The following is a 21,447-nucleotide window of genomic DNA, read 5'->3' on the forward strand; positions in this document are numbered from 1 at the left end:
CTTGCAGGGCATTCACAGGGAAAGTCTCCCCGCACGAAGGGTTAAAGTTCACAAAAGTGGTCACTCTGCTTTTTCTCCCCCCTTGCCACAAGGCCTATTGATTACTTCTTCAACAAAAGCAAGCCATTAATCAGGATTTTCTCCACATTTACGGCTGCAAAACACTCTGATACGAGTGAGCAGGGCCTTATCTCGAGACGGCTCACATGAATAATACAGGGGGGTCAGCAGGTGTCAAAGGCTGGAGGGCATTTGGGGTCAGCAGTTGCCAGCCAGAGTTACAGCGAGGGGCTCTGTGGGGTCTGTTTCTGGGCATGGGAGCCTGCAGAAGACCCACATCTCGCAGTCCTGAGTTGTGTCACCGCTGCCCGGAACTGCAGGCTGCAGTGCCTGGTCCCATGATTATGCACGCAGAAAGAAAGAGTCCACACACATCTTTATCCCGTTCCATTATCCTCTGTCCACCATTGCGGCTCAGTTATGATGTGGGAGGCACAGGCTGGCGTCTTCAGTGACAGCTTTATTAGATTCCATTCGAGAGCCTGCACAGATAATGTGTTTTGAGTTTTCACACGCAGTGCCTGGGAAAATACGTGCAGAGTAGACCCCTGCCTGACCCTCTGTTCCCGCATGCATGGAAGGGGTACAAGTGTTTGCATGCCTTCGCAGATTGATTTTCAGGAGGCTTCAGCACACTTTCTGTCTGCCCGTGCACCAAATGGGAGTCATTTGCCTCAGCAGCTGAGTATGGGTTTCTTATTGGTGATGCTGCAATGCATACTAAAGTCCATGCAGTATAATTCAGCAGTATTGCGCCCAGGACAGATGAATGAATGAAGTACTGTGAGAAAACTGCTGAGACAGTTCGGTGAATTCCTTGTTCACAAATGTGAGGGGCAGCAGGGCTGAAGCGACCTTTCATCCTGCCAAAGATGAGGAAAAAAAGCTGAGCGCCACTGTTAACAAGCATTGGCATAGCCAATAGGACTCGCCTTTGGGAGCTTATAAGTGTTTAGCCATGCAACAGTTGTTGTTGCACCAAGTATATTGTGCTGCATAACTAAATACTTATAAGGTCCCAAAAGCGAGACCTATCGGCTATGCCAATGCTTGTTTAACTTGTTTTTATTGCAAAAAGAAGATAGCACAAGCCAAGTGTTAACACTTGTGTACAACTTAATGCAAGCCCATGATTTCATACAGTTATTGGTTAGTTTCCCTGTTTATACAGATTGGGGCTGTCTTGCCTTCTCCTTGTGTACCCTTTTTTGCGTCAGATTTTGTGTGTCATTGTTTATTCCTCTTTATCTGTACACCAACTGTCTGCTCTGAGGCTTAGTTCATCACCTGACGGGGTGCTCCAGCTGAGTCTCTTAAAAGATAGTACATGGGAGAATGACAACTCACACAATATGCAGTGAATAATCTGAAGAGAAAACAAGAAACATGTGGTAACAATATGTGGAAAAGGAGAGGAGCCAGAAACCACACTATAAAAACAAAATGTTTTTCTGATGTGTGAGAAGCAGAGAAACCGCAAGTATGGAAGCAGAGATAGGGTACAGAAAATAGAGAGATAAAGTAGAGTGGGAGTGGCAATAGACTTCTTCATAGATTATCAAAAGCTCTAATGTCCAAATGTTATACACTTCTTGAAGGTAAGCACGGAAAATATTAAATGTTCAATAACTTTATAGACAGATAATTAAGTAAACAAACAGCTCAGCACCATACCTGATGTGGCTGAATATCTTTGACACGTCGGTAATGATCTTCATCAGGAATTGTCTTGTTCCAATAGTTAAGCAAATCATGCAAGGAATGTGCAAATGCATAGACAGCCAGGTATACATTATAAGTATACCTAAGATTATCCAGATTAAACAGGATTGGGTCCAGATCAACCACCTGTTCTTTTCCTGTGCAGACTTTTACGTCATCATCTTTTACAATCCCTTGAGCCAAGGTGGTGGTGTTGTTGTCTTGCCACAGACAGCCAAACACCTTTTGCCAGAATGGTTTAATGAAGATGTCACTTTGAAACCTGTTTGGGTGTATATTGTACACAAAGTCGTTGAATTTAGGCATGTCAACAACATAAAAGGCAGAAGCTATGGTGCCATTCAGCCAAAGCCAGGTGTCCGCAGTGAAAAGATTTGGTGTGATAGTGAAGCCAGGCAACCCCAACCATACTTTTCCTTGAATTTTCCTTTTCGCAAGTGTCTCTAGTAAACGTACCATTGCACTCACATGGCTGTAGATTACAACAACTTTGGCCTTTGATTTTCCTATTAAATCTGCAAGGCTCTCAATCCTTTCTTTAGACTGCTGGCCAGACACCTTTTCAAAGAAGTCAATGCATCCACCAGTCTTCTGTATCTCCTTTTTCAAAATCACGCTGCCTTGGGAAAAACCATAATTATCCATTGCTAAAACACCAACCCAAGTCCATTTAAAGAAATGTAGAAGTCTAGTCACTGAATAAATTCCCATTAGAGTATTTGGTACCATCTGGAACAAAGACGAAATTAGATGACTTTTGCTCTCAGAAGGATATAATGACCCATAACTGATCTGTAAAGAATGGAATAACTGTAAAATAATTTGTAATATTTAGGTTAGATCTTTTGTTGCTCCATTTGTCTGTCAATGCACACAAACCTAGATTGTTAAAGCAAAAGCTTACCGTATGGTATAAATGTACATTTTACCTTAGGCTGTACATATTTACAATATGTGACATTACCTTGTCTTTGCTCCTCAGTCTCTTAGTGCCTCCTTCCAAGTGCCCAGTAATTTCATTGTGGGCAGTAACCGGAGTTATCAGCCCCGTTGGAATTATGAGCTCTGTGAGAACACCAGAGATCTGTTGGATTTCACTTGGACACTTCATCTTCTGAAACCATATGAGACATCAGGGTAAACCTTCAGGGGAAAAATGGGGAATTACTGCAGCCATTCCTGATTCCTCCAGTATTTCCCCATTCCCCAGGGTATCCTCAGGGATCAACTAGTAATGCTGTTTTTCCTCCACCCCAGGAATTACTGAGGGTCTCCCAGGATCAGTGGGACAGAGAATCCCAAACCGATTCACATTCATCTTTTAATAAGCCCCCTTTGTAACAAGCGTTTTGAAAGACAGATACCGAAACTGCTTCAAAACACAAAATATAGCACTCAGAACTAATTGATAATCATATTATATACAATATATAAACACCCATGGAAGACAAAATAGTGTAATAAAATACAACTAACCCTTTACTATATTATTTTGAGGAATAAAAAATGTTAGTCCACACACTCATAATCCTATCCTCAAAGAAAATGCAAAATTCACCTCTGACTAAAAACGTAATCTGTCTGGTACTAAAGACACTTGCACAGTTTTCACACCATCCAGATGTATTGTGTATTTATGCCTTTTAGATCCACTCCCCATTTTCAAATAAGGAACTAAGATAAATGAAGATTAAAGGACTCATGAGTTGTGGCCAAGCTGCCAACTGCGACGCCCGCTTAGCACTGAAACTCCCACAATCCTGGACATATACTGACCACCGATCCGCCATCCTTGCTGGATAGCCACCTGACCTAGCTGCTGCCGCACTGCGGACTGCCTCGCTGTGGGGGACAGCAGCATAGACAGCGCTGAAATCATCCCGACGTGCCACCGCGCCGTGCAGAACCGACTGTGGCCTAGCCTGACTCCTCTGCGGCCGGACAGGAGTGCTTTGAAGGTGCGGCTGCTCCTTAAGTGTAGGGGAGTTGCTGTGCCTTGCTTCCTGCAGCGATAGCCTGCCTGCACCCACTGGAACTCCTGAAGACCTATTGACTCCATGATGTGGGAACCAGGGGGAGGAAGGGCAAACAGCACGCCTCCTGGTCCTGACTCCCGTATTGTCGGGCACCTCCCCGAAATACACCCGTTGACTCTCGTTGGTACAGTTGCACAGAGACTAACGGTGTGCCCTAACTTTAATCACCCCCCTTCCTGTTAGATTATACCCCACATAGACAACTAGGCTGCCTGTACCCTACAGAGGAGAGGACCCCTGCCCTGCCAAGCTGCTGAGGACTTAATGTAGCTGAGCTGCATACCATTAACAAGCATTGGCATAGCCAATAGGTCTCGCTTTTGGAACCTTATAAGTATTTAGTTATGCAGTACAATATCCTTGGTGCAACAACATCAACTGTTGCATGTCTAAACACTTATAAGGTCCCAAAGGTGAGACCTATTGGCTATGCCAATGCTTGTTTACTTATGACATGGTATATGTTACACAAGTTTGCCCTCTACTGTGGCAACCTGTATTTTCAACACGATTATTCCTTTGTTGTTCGTAACAAAAACTGACCACTTTAAATTTGTGCACGTAAGGGATTGCTGTTGTCAGGGTTCCTTTTGTATGCTACATAAGTAGAATGTGATCTTTAAGTAGTGTGTGTGTGTGTTATATCACTAACGTACGGTATATGCTACATGTTTTATTAGTAGTGCTCGGATAAAAATAAAAGAAATAAAGAAAAGCAACTCCTCAGGTGCAAAAAAAGCACGCACATATACAAAAAGAGACAAATTAAAAAAACATTTGAAACGTATGGCATTTTACAACAGCACGCAGAAGAGAGAGTATGTTGGGTCAAGGCCACAGCTCTCGACTTTGGATCTCGGTTCAACACCCAGTGATGATTCTAGGCAAATCACTGAATCTCCTCATAGGAATCCTCATAAGAAAAATGAATGTGATCTTGTGTCGTGTAAAGAGCTCCAAATACCATCGAGTCGCGTTCGCTCTATATAAAACTGCAAACAAAAAATAATAATTAACGAAGCCACCATCGAGAAGCCGTAAAAATCAACAAAATAAGATACATATTAAGTGTACACGTAGCAGATATAGCATTTCAGTGATTTATTTTGCAAATCAATATAAATATGGTTGAAATTGCATTTACTAATTTCAATATTGCTTTTAAACTAGTGTCTATTTTCAGTTTGTGTCCTGAAATAAGGCAGTTCATTCTGGGGTGAGAGGATGTCACGAGATCAAAGGCCCTGAAGCACTTCCCCTGAACGTAACGGGTCTTTAATTGATCCGATGTTGCAAGGAAGGGTCAGGCGTTTTCTTTTCCCTTTTGTCCCGTCCCCCCGGGTTTATCCTCATCTTAAACAGCTCTGCTATGATTAGGGGGAAGAGGAACAAATCTGAAACCACATTAACATATTTGCATGTGAATTCCCTACATTCCTGCGTGGAGGAATGCAAGGAATGGGGCGGGGAATGTTTAAGGAACATTAAAGTCCCCCTTCTGGCTATTATGTACCAGGCCACACACGGGAACGGCAACCAACACGTGTTGCCAGTGAACTCATGAGCACTTCTACATTTTGCTTCAATTTATTAGAGGCGTTGAATTTAGAGTCCGTGGTAAAACAAAAGGGAAGATTTTCTCTTGTGAGACACCTTAAAAAAACTGGTTAAAAAAGGAGCGATTTTACATACCAAAGTTTAGAGTGTTCCCATTTTAAATGGATACAAATAAATGCAGTTAATTATTAATAAATGTACTCAATTCATTCTGTTGTATACAGTCGATATTACATTTTTAAAAACTTCCTCTGTGGATCCAAGGAGACAAAATACAAACCAAGAACACACTGTCTTGCGCTTCGGTTTGAGTCTCGGCGTCAGCTCAACGTGATGTGAATCTGGGTAAATCACTTGGACAAAAAGACAATAACAGCGCTGTAACACGGCCAGTGTTGAAGGTGTCATAACGCTAATATTTTTCTACAATTTCAGCCATGTTTCACAGCACAGCGATCGCTGCTGTGCAAACGTCTAAAAACATGGACATAGACAATAGGCATTGACAAAACCTATTAGCTTGTTTGTGATGTTGCTGATTCTACAAATAACAACCCTGGCGGAGCGTGGCGCGCTCGCTTGGGGGCGGGGGAGCGGACCCTTTGAAGTGCTCCCAAAAGGCGGATTGCATGGCGGCACGATGCGCGTGATTGTGCGCATGCTAGCAATGCAATCCGCTTTTTGGGAGCACTTTTCAAACCCGCTTTCTATAGTCTCGCTTTGCCATCGCTTGCGCGATAGCAAGGTCGAGACCTAAAAACGCCGGGGTTGCGTCCACATCCCCCTCAGCAGCCTGGAACTGCATACACTCTCTGAGAGGATCAGCGGGTGGCTTCCCTGAATTCTCCAGCAGTGACATCATTGTTGTAAACCCACCTCCACCTTGGTTTGTAGCGCTGGTTGCATTAGTGTCCCGGACCCGATTTTCATTGAACTTTACACTCTCTACGGAATTCGGTCTGCGGCGATCCAATGAATCTTTTTTATACCCTACTCCATCACCCGCCTTCACATCCACATGGGGTCCACACTGTTTTTTCTCCAGCTATAGTACCTACCCAAGAGGAGTCTCCATACATATACATAAGCTAGTGCCGTTTCAATTATCAGTGGTTCGAGCAGACACGGAGGGACAGTATCTATTAGTGGTGGGACAGATGTAAGGATTCCACAACCTGTTAGTAAACATATATGCGCTGAACACCGACAGCCCAGAACTCTATCTACAACTGCAGGCACGGATTGACGTAGTAGAACATATTTGTATGGGGGGACTTCAACACATTGTTTAAGCCTGGACTGGACAGCACCGCGAACGCCCCGAACACCAAGCCTCGCTCTTGGCATGCTTTACAGGAGCTTTGAATACATATGCACTAGTTTATGCCTGCCGTCAACAGAACTCTCTCCAACCCGCATGCACATATCACTCTGCACAACATAACACCTGGACCTGCCTTGAATACTGGCTCCTTCCGACCACCCTTACTCCCTGGATCAATTCCATATCACACCTTTCCCGCACACTGTCAGATCACTCTCCAGTAGTACTGAAGCTATGGATCCACTGTGCCCTATTTACATTGTCATGAGGCCTTAAACCCTGATAATCAGCTTGATCTTGTATGTTGTGGTCAGGGTAAATCTATCTTAACTCCTGAGCCTATTATTAAGGCACCCTCCTATTCTCCTGTATTACGGGGTGGATTAATTAATGCCCGATCGCTTTGAAAGAACTCCCAGAATATACATGACCTTATTATGGAAACCAATCTTGACTGGCTTTTGGTCACAGAAACTTGGCTAAAACCTTGGTCCAATCCCGATTTAGCCATAGCCCTCCCGCAGAGTTTTTTAATCCAGCGCTTGGACAGAATTGAACAACGGGGAGGGGGCCTGGCCATTATTTACCGCAATTCCCTAAAATGTTCTACCCATGAATTGGCTGATATTAAAGGAGCAGAGGCGCTAGCCTTTTCTTTGGGTATTCATGACTCATTTACCTTTTCGGGTGCCCTTATCTATCGCCCTCCGGGATCCCCAACGGAGTTTCTGGAAACAGTCGGAGATGTACTGAGCGACCTAGCGCTCAGATTCTCCAACTTTACAGTATTGGGTGATCTAAACCTGCATCTAGACTCCCCTAAAGAACCAGGAGTTGGTTGCTTTATGGATATCATTAACGTTCTTGGACTCACTCTTCTGAATCATGAACACACACATTTAGCAGGACACTTATTGGATTGTATTTGCTCAAATTCTACTAGGCTTATAGTTAAACCCCCCTGCCCTCAGATCTGGTCCGATCATTTTTTTATCCCATTCCATATTTCACTAAATTACAAAACTATGGTTACTACTACAAAAAATATTAAAAGTCCCGATGAAAACCACAAACCTAACTGGAAGAATCTATCTAGTAGACCTGACATCATAGATATACTAAAAACCAGTATACCGGTGTTAACAGGCAATACCTCTGTGGACAACCAAATCCTCTGTGACTGGATAGTCATGGCGGGTGACTTGTTAGGACCAACTGGTAATAAGAATCCTAGTCCCACTAAGACCAAAAAGAGTGCCCCCTGGTTCTCACCGGCTTTGAAAATAGAGTTGGGAGAAGTAAGAGTATTGGAACGGAGGTGGCGCAGGAATTATGAGGTTACTGCCCGTGATGCCTATAAACGGGCTAGAAGGAAATACCACGCAGGAATAAAGTCAGCTAAGAAAGCTCACTATCTACAGGCTATCTCCATGGCGGGTCAAGGGCAAAATGAAATTTTTAAGATAGTAAAGGATTTTATGAATCCATCAGCTCTTTCGCAGGAGATTCCTCCGTCCCAAAATCTCTGTAATGCGATATCTGACTATTTTGAAAATAAGATCCTTGATATCGTGAGGACTTTTCCTCCAGTGCCCTTTACGTCGGGAGCAGTTGAAAGGACAGAGGGGGAGAAGTTCTTAACTGGTCTGGAAGGATTTGCCCCTGTTTCCCTTGAAGATACCTCCAAGGCCATTCTCGCCAGTAAATCTGGATCCCCCTTTGATCCATGCCCCCCCTTGGTCTTACAGACTTTAGCAGTGGCGATTAACCCTATCATCAATAGTATCATTAATTCGTCACTAGCTACGGCAGACATCCCTAATGATTGGAAGCTTGCAGCCGCTGGGCCTCTCCAGAAAAAGGCACTAGCTGACCCAACCACCCTCTCCAATCTGCGCCCTATTTCCCTGCTTCCGGTGATGTCCAAACTGACAGAGAAGTTCGTTAATAATCAACTTACGACTACAAGCTTTTTGGAAGAGAATAACATCTTACATCCTAACCAGTCAGGGTTCCAGTCAAAACATTCTACCGAGTCTGCCCTGCTGTTTACAGCAGAGACCCTACGAATGGCCATCGACCAGGGAAAGAAGGCTGTTTTAATCCTACTTGACCTGTCGGCAGCCTTCGATACGGGTTCACATAACATCTTAGTGGACCGGCTGGCTGCCGCAGGAGTAGGTGGGGAGGCTTTGGCATGGCTCAGAAATTTCCTTAGTAACAGACGCCAAGTCACAGTGCTGGGTCAATACCAATCTGAAGCCAAGGTCGTCAGCTCCGGGGTCCCCCAGGGTTCGAGTCTCAGCCCTATACTTTTTAATCTGTATATGGTCCCCCTGGTAAAACTGATCGCATCATTCCAGATCAGTACAATATCATATGCTGACGACACCCAGCTTATCCTGGTGCTGGATAGGGAACGGCCTGGCGCCGAGGAAAACCTTAAGGAGTGCCTAGCAGCAACATTCAAATGGATGACCAATAATCATCTAAAATGTAATGCCGGAAAGACAGAAATCTTGCCGTTTGGAAATCAAAATCTGTTTTCCCCAAAAATCTGTTGGCCTGATGACGCAGAAGCCCCTCCCAACACCATTACATCTGCTCGAAACTTGGGCATTAAGTTTGACAACCAACTGTCCTTTAAACATCAAGCGGTTGCCGTAGCTGGCACGTGCTTTCATATAATAAAAGCCTTAAGGAAGTTCTTTGATCTCCTCCCGTTGCCAGCTAGAAAAACGGTTGCAGTTGCCCTCATAACTTCCAGGCTGGACTATTGTAATGGCTTATATGCTGGAGCTAATAAGTCCGTACTCCATAGACTACAGATGGTCCAACATGCAGCGGTCTGCCTAGTATTACGTTGGCCTCGCAAGTCATCAGTCTCAGCAGCACTCAATGCGCTCCATTGGCTACCAATTGGTAAAAGGATTCTTTTTAAGATTCTGCTAATCACCTTTAGGGCATTTCAACAGCAAGGACCAAAATATCTATGTAATGGTTTTAGACGATATTACCCGACACGTTGCCTAAGGTCTGCAGGTCAGAATTTGCTTATAATCCCTAGATTTAAGTTAGCAACAAAAGGGGGCAAATCCCTTTTTGTGCTGGGCGCCAAGGCTTGGAACAACCTTCCGCCCTTTTTACGATCACTGTCTCATGAAACCCAGTTTAGGAAAGCATTGAAAACCTGGGTGTTTTCTCTGACCGATGCTGCCTGTAGAGCACTGGTGTAATGTGTAGTGTAAAGCGTAAATTGTCTCATTTCCCTCCAACCCTTCCATCTGGGTTGGGTGAGCGCCAAGATACTCCTTGGAGTGATAGGAGCGCTATATAAGTGTACCTTACATTACATACCTATAGTGGGTGGGGTCAAAAGGCAGTGGAGATTCTAGGGAATGGCGCTCCAAGATGAACACTTTCAGTTGGAGCTCCACACTGCAACTATAGAATATTTTGAAATAAAGGAACTATTAAATCCTGGGCCACCCTGTGGGAAGCCTTTAAGGGCATATATGAGAGGGATTTGTATTTCTGAACACACAGGTATCCTGAAAGACGTACGCAACACCCTACCTAAAATTGAGAAGAAGCTAGCTAACCTGGACCAGTTCCAGGTGCTACAACAGTCATCAACACACTTACACCACCAAGCTTTCCTGTTGGCCGATTTTAAGGAGTCGGCTAAGAGAGAAGCTCATTACCTTGGGAAGTACATGACGGCCCGGAATTATGGTTAGGGAGTTAGGAGGCTGGGTCCCACACTAGCTAGGTTGCTGCATCCCCCCAGGGGTCAATCCCACATATCCGCCCTCTGATAAACAGATGGCACATATGTAACAGATGCAATGGGTATTCAGAATGAAATACCTACCATACTGATTTGAATACTTCCTGGGTATTGATAGAACTAGATATTTGGAGGAAAAAGCTATGGTGTGGCATAGCACTGCTCATCAGCAAGTTCTTGGGGAGCCTTTCACGATAGAAGAAAAAACTCAGGCAATAGAATCTATGAATGGCTCAAAAGCGCCAGGCCTCAATGGGTTCGCTGGGATTTTCTATAAAACGTATAAACACCTGCTAACCCACATCTCTTAGAACTTTACAGGAAAGCACTGGAACACGTCATACTCCCGCCCACTCTCCGAGATGCAGTGATCATACTGCTCCTCAAGCCTAGTAAGGAACCACAGCAATGTGGTTCCTATATGCTGCTTTCGTCGCTAAACTTCGATAACAAAATACTAGCAAAAATGATAGCGACCACCTAATGGAACAAATATAATCTCCCGCCCAGTCGGGATTTGTCAACAGTCTTGAATCTATGCACACTCTTTGCTGTGCTAAACAGACTATCCGGGCTCTATTAAAAGCTGAAAACGCATTTGACTCACTGGAATAAGCTCTTCTGCATGACACGTTGAGCAAAATGGGTCGTCCCCTGGGTTTCGCATCCCTTATTACACTACTATATACGCAGCCCACAGCGCACATTCTTTTGAATGGGACACTAACTGCTTTTTTCCCCTGTCATGGGGAACAAGACAGGGATGCCCTCTGTCACCTCTATTATTCATTATAGCTTTAGACTCCCTAATACATCATTTACAGGCACACCACCATCATAGGGGCCTGCAATTTAAAACATGTCCACTCCTAATTACACTCTATGCTGATGATATTATCATCTATATGCGGCATTCAAACAAAAATATGGAACTTATCCTGCGGGATATAATTCGGTATGGAACCCTAGCAGGATTACATATGAATTGGGGAAAATCTTTACTATTCCCCTTAACGGCTGCAACAAATCGGACTGACAGTGAATTTCCATTGCTGTGGTGTGACATCTCTACCAAGTATTTGGGGACACACATCCATAGAGACAAGGAACAAGTCTTACGCCTTAATTACTGCCCTTCTGTGGATAAATTATCCACTTGAGTCGAATGCTGGTTACAACTCCCCATCTCGATGGTGGGTTGTATAGCCAACAACAAAATGGTAGTCTGCCCAAGTTTTTGTACCTCTTTCACAATATCCCTACCCCAAGGACTAGCGTGTTCTTTGGGACACTTCATTCCACCCTCACACATCTCATCTGGGGAGCAGACAGCCGAGGATTGGATGGGACTCAATGGTCCTCCCATACAAGCGTGGAGGTTTCGGAGTCCCTAAGCTCCACCTTTACCAAATAGTGGCACAATGTAGTTTTATTCAGCATTGGTACCACCCTGATGCCGTAGACCCTACACCAGACCAGAGGTCAACTTGGCTGCCCCAACACCATTGGCAGCAATCCTGCCGGCTGGATTGCCACGCGATCAGCTTGATATCCAAACTGTGTCCACAACTAGTTGGGCCTGGAAACAACTGATACGTATGATTGGTGGCCATGCATGTGTATTCCCCAGCACTCCTCTTAGCTGCTAACCCTTGGTTGCCTATTACACAAGAAGCACTTTCCAGACTCTCATTGAGCACAATTGGGGACCTTTTCCCCAACGGACATGTTTACTCACGTACAGAAGACACACGCTTTCAAACTGCCCCTTTGATGGACCACTTTGTGTTGCAGCGTCTGGAGGGGGCGCTTAGAGCCCAGATTCAAAGTTAAAACCAGACAATTTCCCACCCCTGACATTGATTATCAAAGACACTGATGGGGATCATTTAATCTCAAAATTTTACCATACCAGCCTGACCTTACTTCCTACCTGAGATGCCATGCAGCGTGCTGCCTGGGAACAGCATCTAGGACACCTCATATCCGACTCGCAATGCTTCAAATGCTGTGCACCAACGAGATTAGTGTCCCTTAATCATCGGCATAAGTTATTTTAAATTTCTTTGGTGTGCATATGCTACACCCACTAAACTATATCATATAGATTGCTCGCCCGAATGTCCCAAATGCCATTCCTTTAGCAGACTTTGCCCACATGACGCGGACCTCTAGTAAGATTGCATCATACTAGTGGGATATTTTTTCAGAGTTAGCACTCCTGACTCAACTCACCATTGAACCCTCCCCATTACTAGCACTCTTAGGATACATTCAGGACATCCCTACAACATTGCACTGATTTCTTGTTATTGCCATACTTCTTGCCAAAAGTGAAATTTCTATGCATGGGGACAGCAAAAAATCACGACTGATCCTCGACGTACCACGCCACGGCCACATCACCCCCCACCTGAGAAACCTGCACTGGCTCCCCGTCAACAAGAGGATATCCTTCAAGCTCCTCATCCACGCACACAAGGCACTCCACAAGACCGGCCCAACCTACCTCAACAGACGACTTTCCTTCTACATCCTGAACCGCCAGCTCCGCTCCTCCGACCTCCCACTCGCCACCGTCCCGCGCATCCGAAGAACAACCACCGGTCACCCACCTCGCCGCCAAGACCTGGAACACCCTCCCACTGAGCCTACGACAGACCCAAGACCTGCTGACCTTCAGGAGGCTACTTCGATCAGAAGCGCCCCCCCACCAGCGCCTTGAGACCCTCACGGGTATGTAGTGCGCTCTACAAATGTTTGATTGATTGATTGACCTTCTAGGAATGCATGGCTCAACAGCTTAATATAGTGACACAAAAACAAGGAGCTCAATGCAACTTTGCAGTCACCCACCCCTAGGCCCCGTGACATCTGGCAACCGTTGCAATCCTATCCCCCCACACTCTACACCACTGCTAATACACCATCCCGGTAACCACCTATATTGCATGTACTCGAACCATGCCAAAAATAAACAAGCATTTGCAATGCAATTTTTCTCGCCATTGGGACCTTATATGTATTTAGTTTTGCAGCACAGTAGCCTGAGTGCTGAAACACCTACTGTTCTTTAACATGGAGGGAAAGTAAGCACCAAACTGCGTGACACTCCACTGAACATTCTGCAACAGACAGTGCATAGTTTTACACACAACGTGCTTAGTGCACATATCACCTTGAGCACGTGGAGCTCTTTATAGAACAGGCAGGTGCCTGAGGTACTTTTGAGACAAGATAACACAAAACAGAATTTGATTAGAGCGGCGCTGAGAGCAAGTGGAGGTGAGGAGAAAGGACTCTAGGTTCACCTAATAGCAAGGTATCCTCAGTCACCGACTATTGTTTATGGAGGGAAGGAAAGGAAACAAAAATAAACAGGGATGAATACATTCTGGGCAAATTACTGAATGTCCCGGTACTTAATAAAATGAATGTGCCCGTCAGTGACGCAACTGGTGCTAATGTAAAGCGCTATAATACCTTTGGGTCGAGTTTGCGCAGTATAAAACAAACAATAAAAAAATATCCCTGCTGCCATCCCTATCTGCCAATGGGTGAAAGAGTCGTTAAGATAGTGGTGAGGTGATACTCACTTGATGAAGAGCTGTTTGTAACCTCCTAATCACAGGTTTGAATCCATCAAGGAATGGATAAATTAGGGCCAGCCGGTTACATAATTATAAGACCTATTGTTCTGGCACGTAAGGACTGATTAGCCTTGATGTGTGCATTACAAATATGAAATATTATCATGCATCGTTGAAACACAGTGGCACCTCTGGGTGTGAATCAGGAAGAAGGGAAGGGTGCTGGAGCTGCCTTGAGAAGCAGAGGGGTCTGTGGAATTTTGACATTTGATGGGTGTATGGCTATTCCAAATGCCCTGGTCTTTCTTCTTCTTTTTTCCTCCCTTTCATTCGCACCCCTAATGGGTTGAATCACGGAACACCGTTCAGTCTGTTCCCCTTGGATACGGGCTATCTGCCCCCGTCGATCCCTACCATTCATCTGTTTTTCAAACTCTAGTACTTTTCAATTTAAGCCATTTAAGTGGAGCGTTGTGCAAATAACTCTCTCTGAGCGGTAATTTTACCGGCTCCACTCGCACCCGGTATTTTGACAGGCGCACAGTGATTCCCATAGGCATGGGGAACCTCTGACACGGTTACCTCTTTCGAGTCTCCTTTCTCCATGACAGCGAGCACTTACAGTACTCCGCATTTGATTGGCCATATAGCGCGACTATGAAGCCTCCAGTAGACTGATTGGCAGTTAGCAAACACGTCATCATGTTCTTCGTGATGACACGCCCCCTATTGCCTAGCCTCTCGAGCGCGAGGATTCTTTCGTTCCCTTATAAACACGCTGGTTTCCTCTTTATTCACCATCAGGGTCCGGTTTTCGAGGGATCGTTTAGGTGCCAAGCAGGTGCCTAGCTGGGCGGGTGTAAGTCCTACGACCAGGGAATTAAGATAAGTACCGGGGGATTTCTTTGCTACTCTTAATTTAACTTATCCCTTTCCCCTTTCTTTATCTCCTATCCCTAGGTTGTGCCATTGTAGCTTCCACCCCCCTCCCGAGACCCATGGTGTAGATATTGATTAACCGGATGTGAGATATTATTTATCTTTCAATTATCCAGTGCCCAATAACACTGTGGCTCATGTCTATCGTGCATAGTGTTTTACCACATAGGTTCTTGCTTCATGTTAATGACCGTCCTGGGCTCTCCATATGCTTTAATGTTAGGCAGCTATTTGTTTGTTTTTAGAGATTGAATTTTCGTGTAATATGCACTTTCTGTCCTCACAGTAGCACAGATGGCCAGCGTTACCAATTAAGTGCACCACGCAGAGCACAAGTATCTGTACGTCCAACGATGACAAACCCATATGACTATGTCTAATTACTATATGTTTGTCTCTTTTCTTGTTTGTCTATGTATGTTTCCTCTCACCCAGAATAAACTTGGTTCCTCTCCAATGCGAGAGACACCATAATTATATAAATTTTTCTGGTTAGGGTGGGCCTTAGCGCGCCCATACCGCCGAGGTTCTCACGTCCTCTTTGGTCCTGATGAATGCCTGTTTAAACATAACACATAGGCAGAAACATGTTGACCACATCATAAGGGACTTGACTGAACAATCTATTCAGCTTTCACGTCCTACACTCTGTTTTTATATATGTCTGTTTGGCTTTTAATAAAGTTTATTTTTGACACAAACAAGACATTTTTAACAATCACTTTCACTACTCACCACACACACACTACCAGCTCTGCAGTAATTCTGGCGTCGAAGCACACCGGGGTGGCATTCGGCCTCTCCCGGTGGGGCCCGATGATGAAGCATGTCAGCAACCAGGTTGGTGAGTGAGGGATTTATTAAGAAACCTAGTTGGATTCTACAGTTGTGCTCTATTAACAAACTTAAGGCACTCTCTTTCGTTGATTTGATTATACTTACCTCGGGGGACTGAGAGTGGCCCTTACTTTTTGTTCTTCCCTCCCTCTCTTGTTGTTTTCAGCGTCTGTGGAAAAAGCCTGCCCTTGTAAGGAGTAGGGGCCTTCCTCGGACAGACTGATATCACTACCAATAAACAGAGATCTCAGGAGTAGGGAGGGACCAATAAAACAAGCATTGGCAGGGGGAGACAAATAAAACAAGCATTGGCAATGCAATGGGGGTGTGAGAAGGCATCAGACTGTGGGAGGAAGGAGGTGGAGGTATGGAAAGAAAGTAGTCTGTGCAGTAAAGGGGCCAATAGCCGTGGAAGGACACAAATGAAGGCATGTCCATCATAAGGTAGCATTTAAGACACAAGCCAATGAAAATGAGAGTGGACGAAGCTTCCACGATCTAGTGTATACTGCAAGTCTCAACGAGACAGCGCAAACGCTGCCTAGGCGAGACCTAAAAATGCCCCTGCTTTTTCGTGGGCGAGTGTTCATTTTACTGTTGATGGAGTGACAGCACTAGTTTAGGGCAAGGATTAATCACAACAACAAGGAAGTCTATGAAATCCGTCATGTTTTTACCAATAAACGAGTTTTAAATGTATTCATGTTCAATTGTTTTGCTTAAAATAGCAGGGAATGAATGTTTGAGAGCTATGCTTGGGAAGGGAGGGACTCGGGTGGAGTGGGGGGTCACTGATAACAGCAAAGGAATGCTTAGTTGGCACAAATAAGGCATCAGTTTAATACAGCTCACGCCGAGGCTCAAACCCTGTTCTCCAGCTCCAAAGTCAGCAGCGTTATATATTGAGCCACCTCCTCCCTTCTATTCTCTGCACCGTTTGTTTCAGTTGGTTTCAGATGCTACATTTGACCGTGTTTTAGGTCTCGCCTACGCAGCACACATGCACTGCATAAGGGACCTCTTGTAATTGATTCACTTTTTCGGCGAAAAATGTGTACGTGTTGCATTGCTTTCAAGAGATACGGGTGCACGTTTGGCGATTCCCTTGCAGGAGCGAGCTTTGGATGGTGCCCCTGCTCGCTCCCGCAATTATTATTATTATTTACAGATTTATACAGCGCATAGCTGCCCCAGCCACGGGGCGTCCCAGCGCTTCCCAAAGGACAAGTGCCAAAAGACTGCTCCAACCAACACAGACCAGATTACGCTGGGAAGAGCCAGGTCTTTATAGCCTTTTGCAAGATCATTTGATTCTGGAGTCCTCTGATAGAGATCAGGAGGGAATTCCAGAGGTTGGCCGCCTGGACCTTAAAAGAACGTCCACCAGCTCTGACTCTTTGAAAACGAGGGGTACAACCCAATCCCAAGTTGGCCGAGCAAAGGGGGCGATTCAGGATGTACTGGGCTAACAGGTCCATTAAGATCGGAGGGCCTTGTTGTGTCAGAATTTTGTGGGCTAAACACAAGGACTTAAACTGAATTCTTTTGGTTATAGGCAGCCAATGCAACTTTGGTAAAAAATTAGATACCGAGCAGGAGCTGCGGCATTCTGAATTCGTTGGAGGCGTAGGATACAGATTTATTGGCGCCCAGATAAAGGGAATTGCCATGATCCAACCTGGATAATATTGTGGCCTGGAGAATGGTTTGGTGGATTTTTGGTTCAAACGCTCTGTGTGCTCTCAGCCGCACTCCCCCCCCACCCCTCCACCCTCAGCGTCTACAGGCACGCAGGGGCCATATGTTTTTTCTTGTTCGTTCTCCCTCTCTCTTCTACTTCAAGGTCCATATATCTTTCCACAGTTACATCATACACCCCGCCTCCCTCCTCTCCATGTCTCGCTCCTCTGGGCTCGCAGTTGTTGCCTCACTCCTTTCACTTTCACTCCTCTCGTTTTCTTCCCCCTCCCTTCACCCCTGGTCCGTTCTCTCACCCCAATACTTATGTTGCCTCTTTCCTTTCACTTCTCTACCCTCGTCCTCTCATTTCTCTTTCCCCTCCCTTCACCTCTGGCCCGTTCTCTCACCCCATCCCTTATTACATCGACTTTCACCTTCCCCTTTGCTCTGACACCCCCACACACATTCTCCCGTCACACTGTACTTTCGCTGCTCCTGACATTCCACCCCTGGGCCCCACCACTCTTCAGCCTCAGAGTGTCCTTGAGAGGAGTGGGGGCTATTTCTCATAGACCCAAAAATCCTCTCCGACAGCGGGGGGTGGGAGCGAGATATAAACCTACGTCACACCGTACAGCGAGCCCTCCGGTGCACCGTCTACAACCTCGGGCCCCGCGGCCAACCTTCACAGAGGCGTTGAATTGCCTCCCTAGAGAGGACAATCGCCTGGAAGATTGTTTTGACGTCCTAAGTCATTGTGGTGGTTGCGTCCATAACCTAGCCCCTAGAACGCGGGACGTATCACTCAGTGTCGCAGCAGGTGTAGTGAGTTCCAGTGGTGTCAGCGCCACTGTGGACCCCTTTATAGACATCTCTTTTTTACCCAACTGTAGGGAGGTAGGGGGAAGGAGGAGGGAGGGGACGATGTCCTTTGCCTGCATTATGGCACCTGGCACCTTGCCACGTCACCTCTAGAGAGAACGCAATTTGTTCCAAGTCAATATCATTTGCTCTGAGACATGGCTTATTCCAAACCCTAACATTTAGAAGTAGTGGTCAGTAGTGGTTAGTTTGTATTCTAGTGCCTAGAAGTGAGTCAGGTCTCTCTGAGCCCTCACTTTAGCTTCTTTCGTGGTTCAACTGCCCCTGCTCCCTAAAACACAGAAACATTCAGCTGATAACCTAGCTACTAAAAGCGTTGAGAATGCCACAGGCGCTTTGGTCGCACTCACCACTTACACTTGCGCCCGTCGATAGAGCCCAGTTCCTCCTCGAACTCGACGCCCAGCGTGAAGTCCATGGGGTAGTTGCGGAAGGTGGTGAGGGTGCGTATGATCATGTGGTCGCCATCCACCACAAATTCCTTGAGCAGACTCACTATCTTCCTCAGCGCCATGTTAATGTCTGTGGATGTCAATGTGTGGAAAACCAAAGAATCATCACAAACCGCAGGTCTATGAGTGACACCAGCAAGGCTTTCAGGATAGTGGCGAGGAACAATACCCAAGTGAGAATGGTGTCAGAATGCGCTGCTCTCGGTGAGTTAAACACCTGCTCCAGAGGTCTGTCTGTAACTACATTTTATATAGCGCCTACTACCGCTGACGAGGCCTCTCCTCACTCATGCCTTACCTGTACATTCTCTGTGAGTGATGAAACCCTGTGCATGTCTGTCTGGCTGGACCTGTGCTGCTGGGAAGGGAAGCTTGCATTTACTGTCTTCTGTGAGAGAGGGAAGCCCACTCCAGCTGCCATGCTCTGCCTGGTCTGCGAAGAGCCAGCATTGGCTTTGCTGCTGTCTGATTTGTTCCTGTCTGGTGGTAGTGTAAAGTGTGCGCTGCTGTTGCCCTGGCTGTACCTATCCTCTGAAGGAGGGAAGCTTGCACTTTTTCTGCCCAAGTTGTACCTGTTCTATGATGAAGAGGTATTTCCGCCGCAGTTGATTCATCTTATGGCAAATATAAAGGATATTTTCAATGCTCTTGCATAACATGCTCAGGCCAGTCAGAAGCTTTTATGAGCCCCGGGGGCAAAAACCTATTGCGGGCCCTAATCCAGATGCACTGGTTTCAATCCCAGCTTGACCAAACCATGTGACCCCGAGCATCGCTTTTGTAAAATATTTCGAGTCAGAATGTGCACCTACAAAAAACCCTCTTGGACATAGTTTAATAGACTATAATATGGTTCCATATATAACAACAATAAAGGCCTTCTCTAGGAGGCACTAGGCAAAAATTACTTGCCTTTTCAGTCACTAATAAAGTTGTCATCAGGGCACAGAGGAGGAAGCGTGTGATAGCCATTGGGCTCTAAAGTGCAGAAGGTCTAATAAAAAAACTTGGTTTCAATCCCACCTTCCCAGCTTGACCAAACCGTGAAATTTCAGAGCACCTTGAAATAACTCAGATCAGGACAGGCACAGTAAAAATTGTATGTGGTTTAATACACAATAATTTTGTTCCTTCAATAACAATCAAAACTCACATTAGAGAACCAAGACAACAGACTTCCTCACTAGGCTTTAAAAGAATTATCAGAGCAACAGTGGTGCGTGTGGTTTACTAATTCTAATAAAAGCAACTCAGTGCTGTAATTATAATGTGCTAAAGTGAAACAAATCCAGATTACTAATATTTGAATGCTGAAACATGTTGATGGAAAAGAGAAGCAGGGTTCATTGCTCGACCCTTCTTTAACCTTGTGGTAGGGAGACAACAGTTTAAACCATTTTAGCTCACCACGTAGAATTTTAATATAGGTGTGACTGTTTAACAAAGGCAGAACATAAATGTCAACATAAGGGACTTAGCTTCACCCATAACTGAAGACTGTAGAAAGTAACGAATGACAGACTTGCATGCTTTCTAGTGCTAGATATGGAACCCACTGATAAAGCATACCACACAAGGTAGGCTAGAGTTCATCATCCTATATTAGTACATGAATACATGGTAATTGCATAGGAGAAATGGCTGTCTGTTCCAGAGGTTTTGTACTTCTTACAAGCATAAAAAAGTCCTTTAACATCTCTCATTCCCTCTTTGCTGTATTAGCTACGTGTCTTGCACCAGTGCTGTTGTATGTACGATACAAATGTGTGCTATTCCTTTGCCTACTGTCATCTATCTTTTACTTATTCTTTGTGTTACGGAAGCTTGCTCTACTGCTGTCCGTGTTGTACCTTCTATTGTGTTGCGAAACTCAACACAAACCTTTCTAAAACACAAAAACAAAAGTTTACATTGTCAATGCTTGTTTTAATGCATGATGTGAGTAAACTCTCACTAAATATGTGGGCAGATTTTACTTTTGGTGTTATGAGTGAAATAAGTAGTTTTTGATGTGGACTAGCCGATTTTGTAAAATCTTTTAGACATAGCTAACAACTCAAGTAGTTCCATGTTATGTATAATACCGTCAGACATTTTGGCATTTGAGCCAACAGCATTTCACATGCAGGGGCTCCGAGACCACAATGAAAGGGTAATAAGCAAAACTCCAAGCCCCACAATGCAACATACTGTTAGATGAAAAGCCAGGGACGTCCGATGGTCGCATATATCCTATTGTCACTGGGCAGACTTGTGAAATGCAAAATAAAATGTAGCTGCTGACTTTCTGCCCATTTTCTTCTAGACAATCAAAGGGTAAACAGCCCAGTCGGTCCGAGGGCAGAGATTGGTTTTCAAGTGCAAGCACAGCTTATGCCTGCTAATGGGCGAGCAATGTAAGCAGCAGCAGTTGAAAGTGTCTGAACATACATTGAGGAAGGAACAGCTCTTAATTTGTAATAAATTAAGCACCAGGGCCCTTCTCGGAAGTCCACTGCAGCCTGCACCCAAAATGCCCCTGCCAGCGCTGTTAATGACACTACCAACAAAACACCTCACCATCGCACTCCTACAAATG

At 45.2% G+C, this 21,447-nt stretch overlaps 1 protein-coding gene across 1 annotated transcript in view; it reads right to left on the bottom strand.

Annotated features, from left to right (window-relative positions):
• The window catches only part of LOC146806110 (extracellular calcium-sensing receptor-like), a 268,196-nt gene that overhangs the window by 114,473 nt on the left and 132,276 nt on the right, over window positions 1–21,447 (bottom strand). Inside the window, exon 3 of the mRNA XM_085623861.1 lies at window positions 1,735–2,574. Within this exon, the coding sequence (XP_085479987.1) occupies window positions 1,735–2,574 (840 nt within the window). The remainder of the gene's footprint in view (window positions 1–1,734; window positions 2,575–21,447) is intronic.

This window comes from Triturus cristatus, chromosome 8 (assembly GCF_964204655.1).
Source record: "Triturus cristatus chromosome 8, aTriCri1.1, whole genome shotgun sequence".
NCBI lineage: Eukaryota > Metazoa > Chordata > Amphibia > Caudata > Salamandridae > Triturus > Triturus cristatus.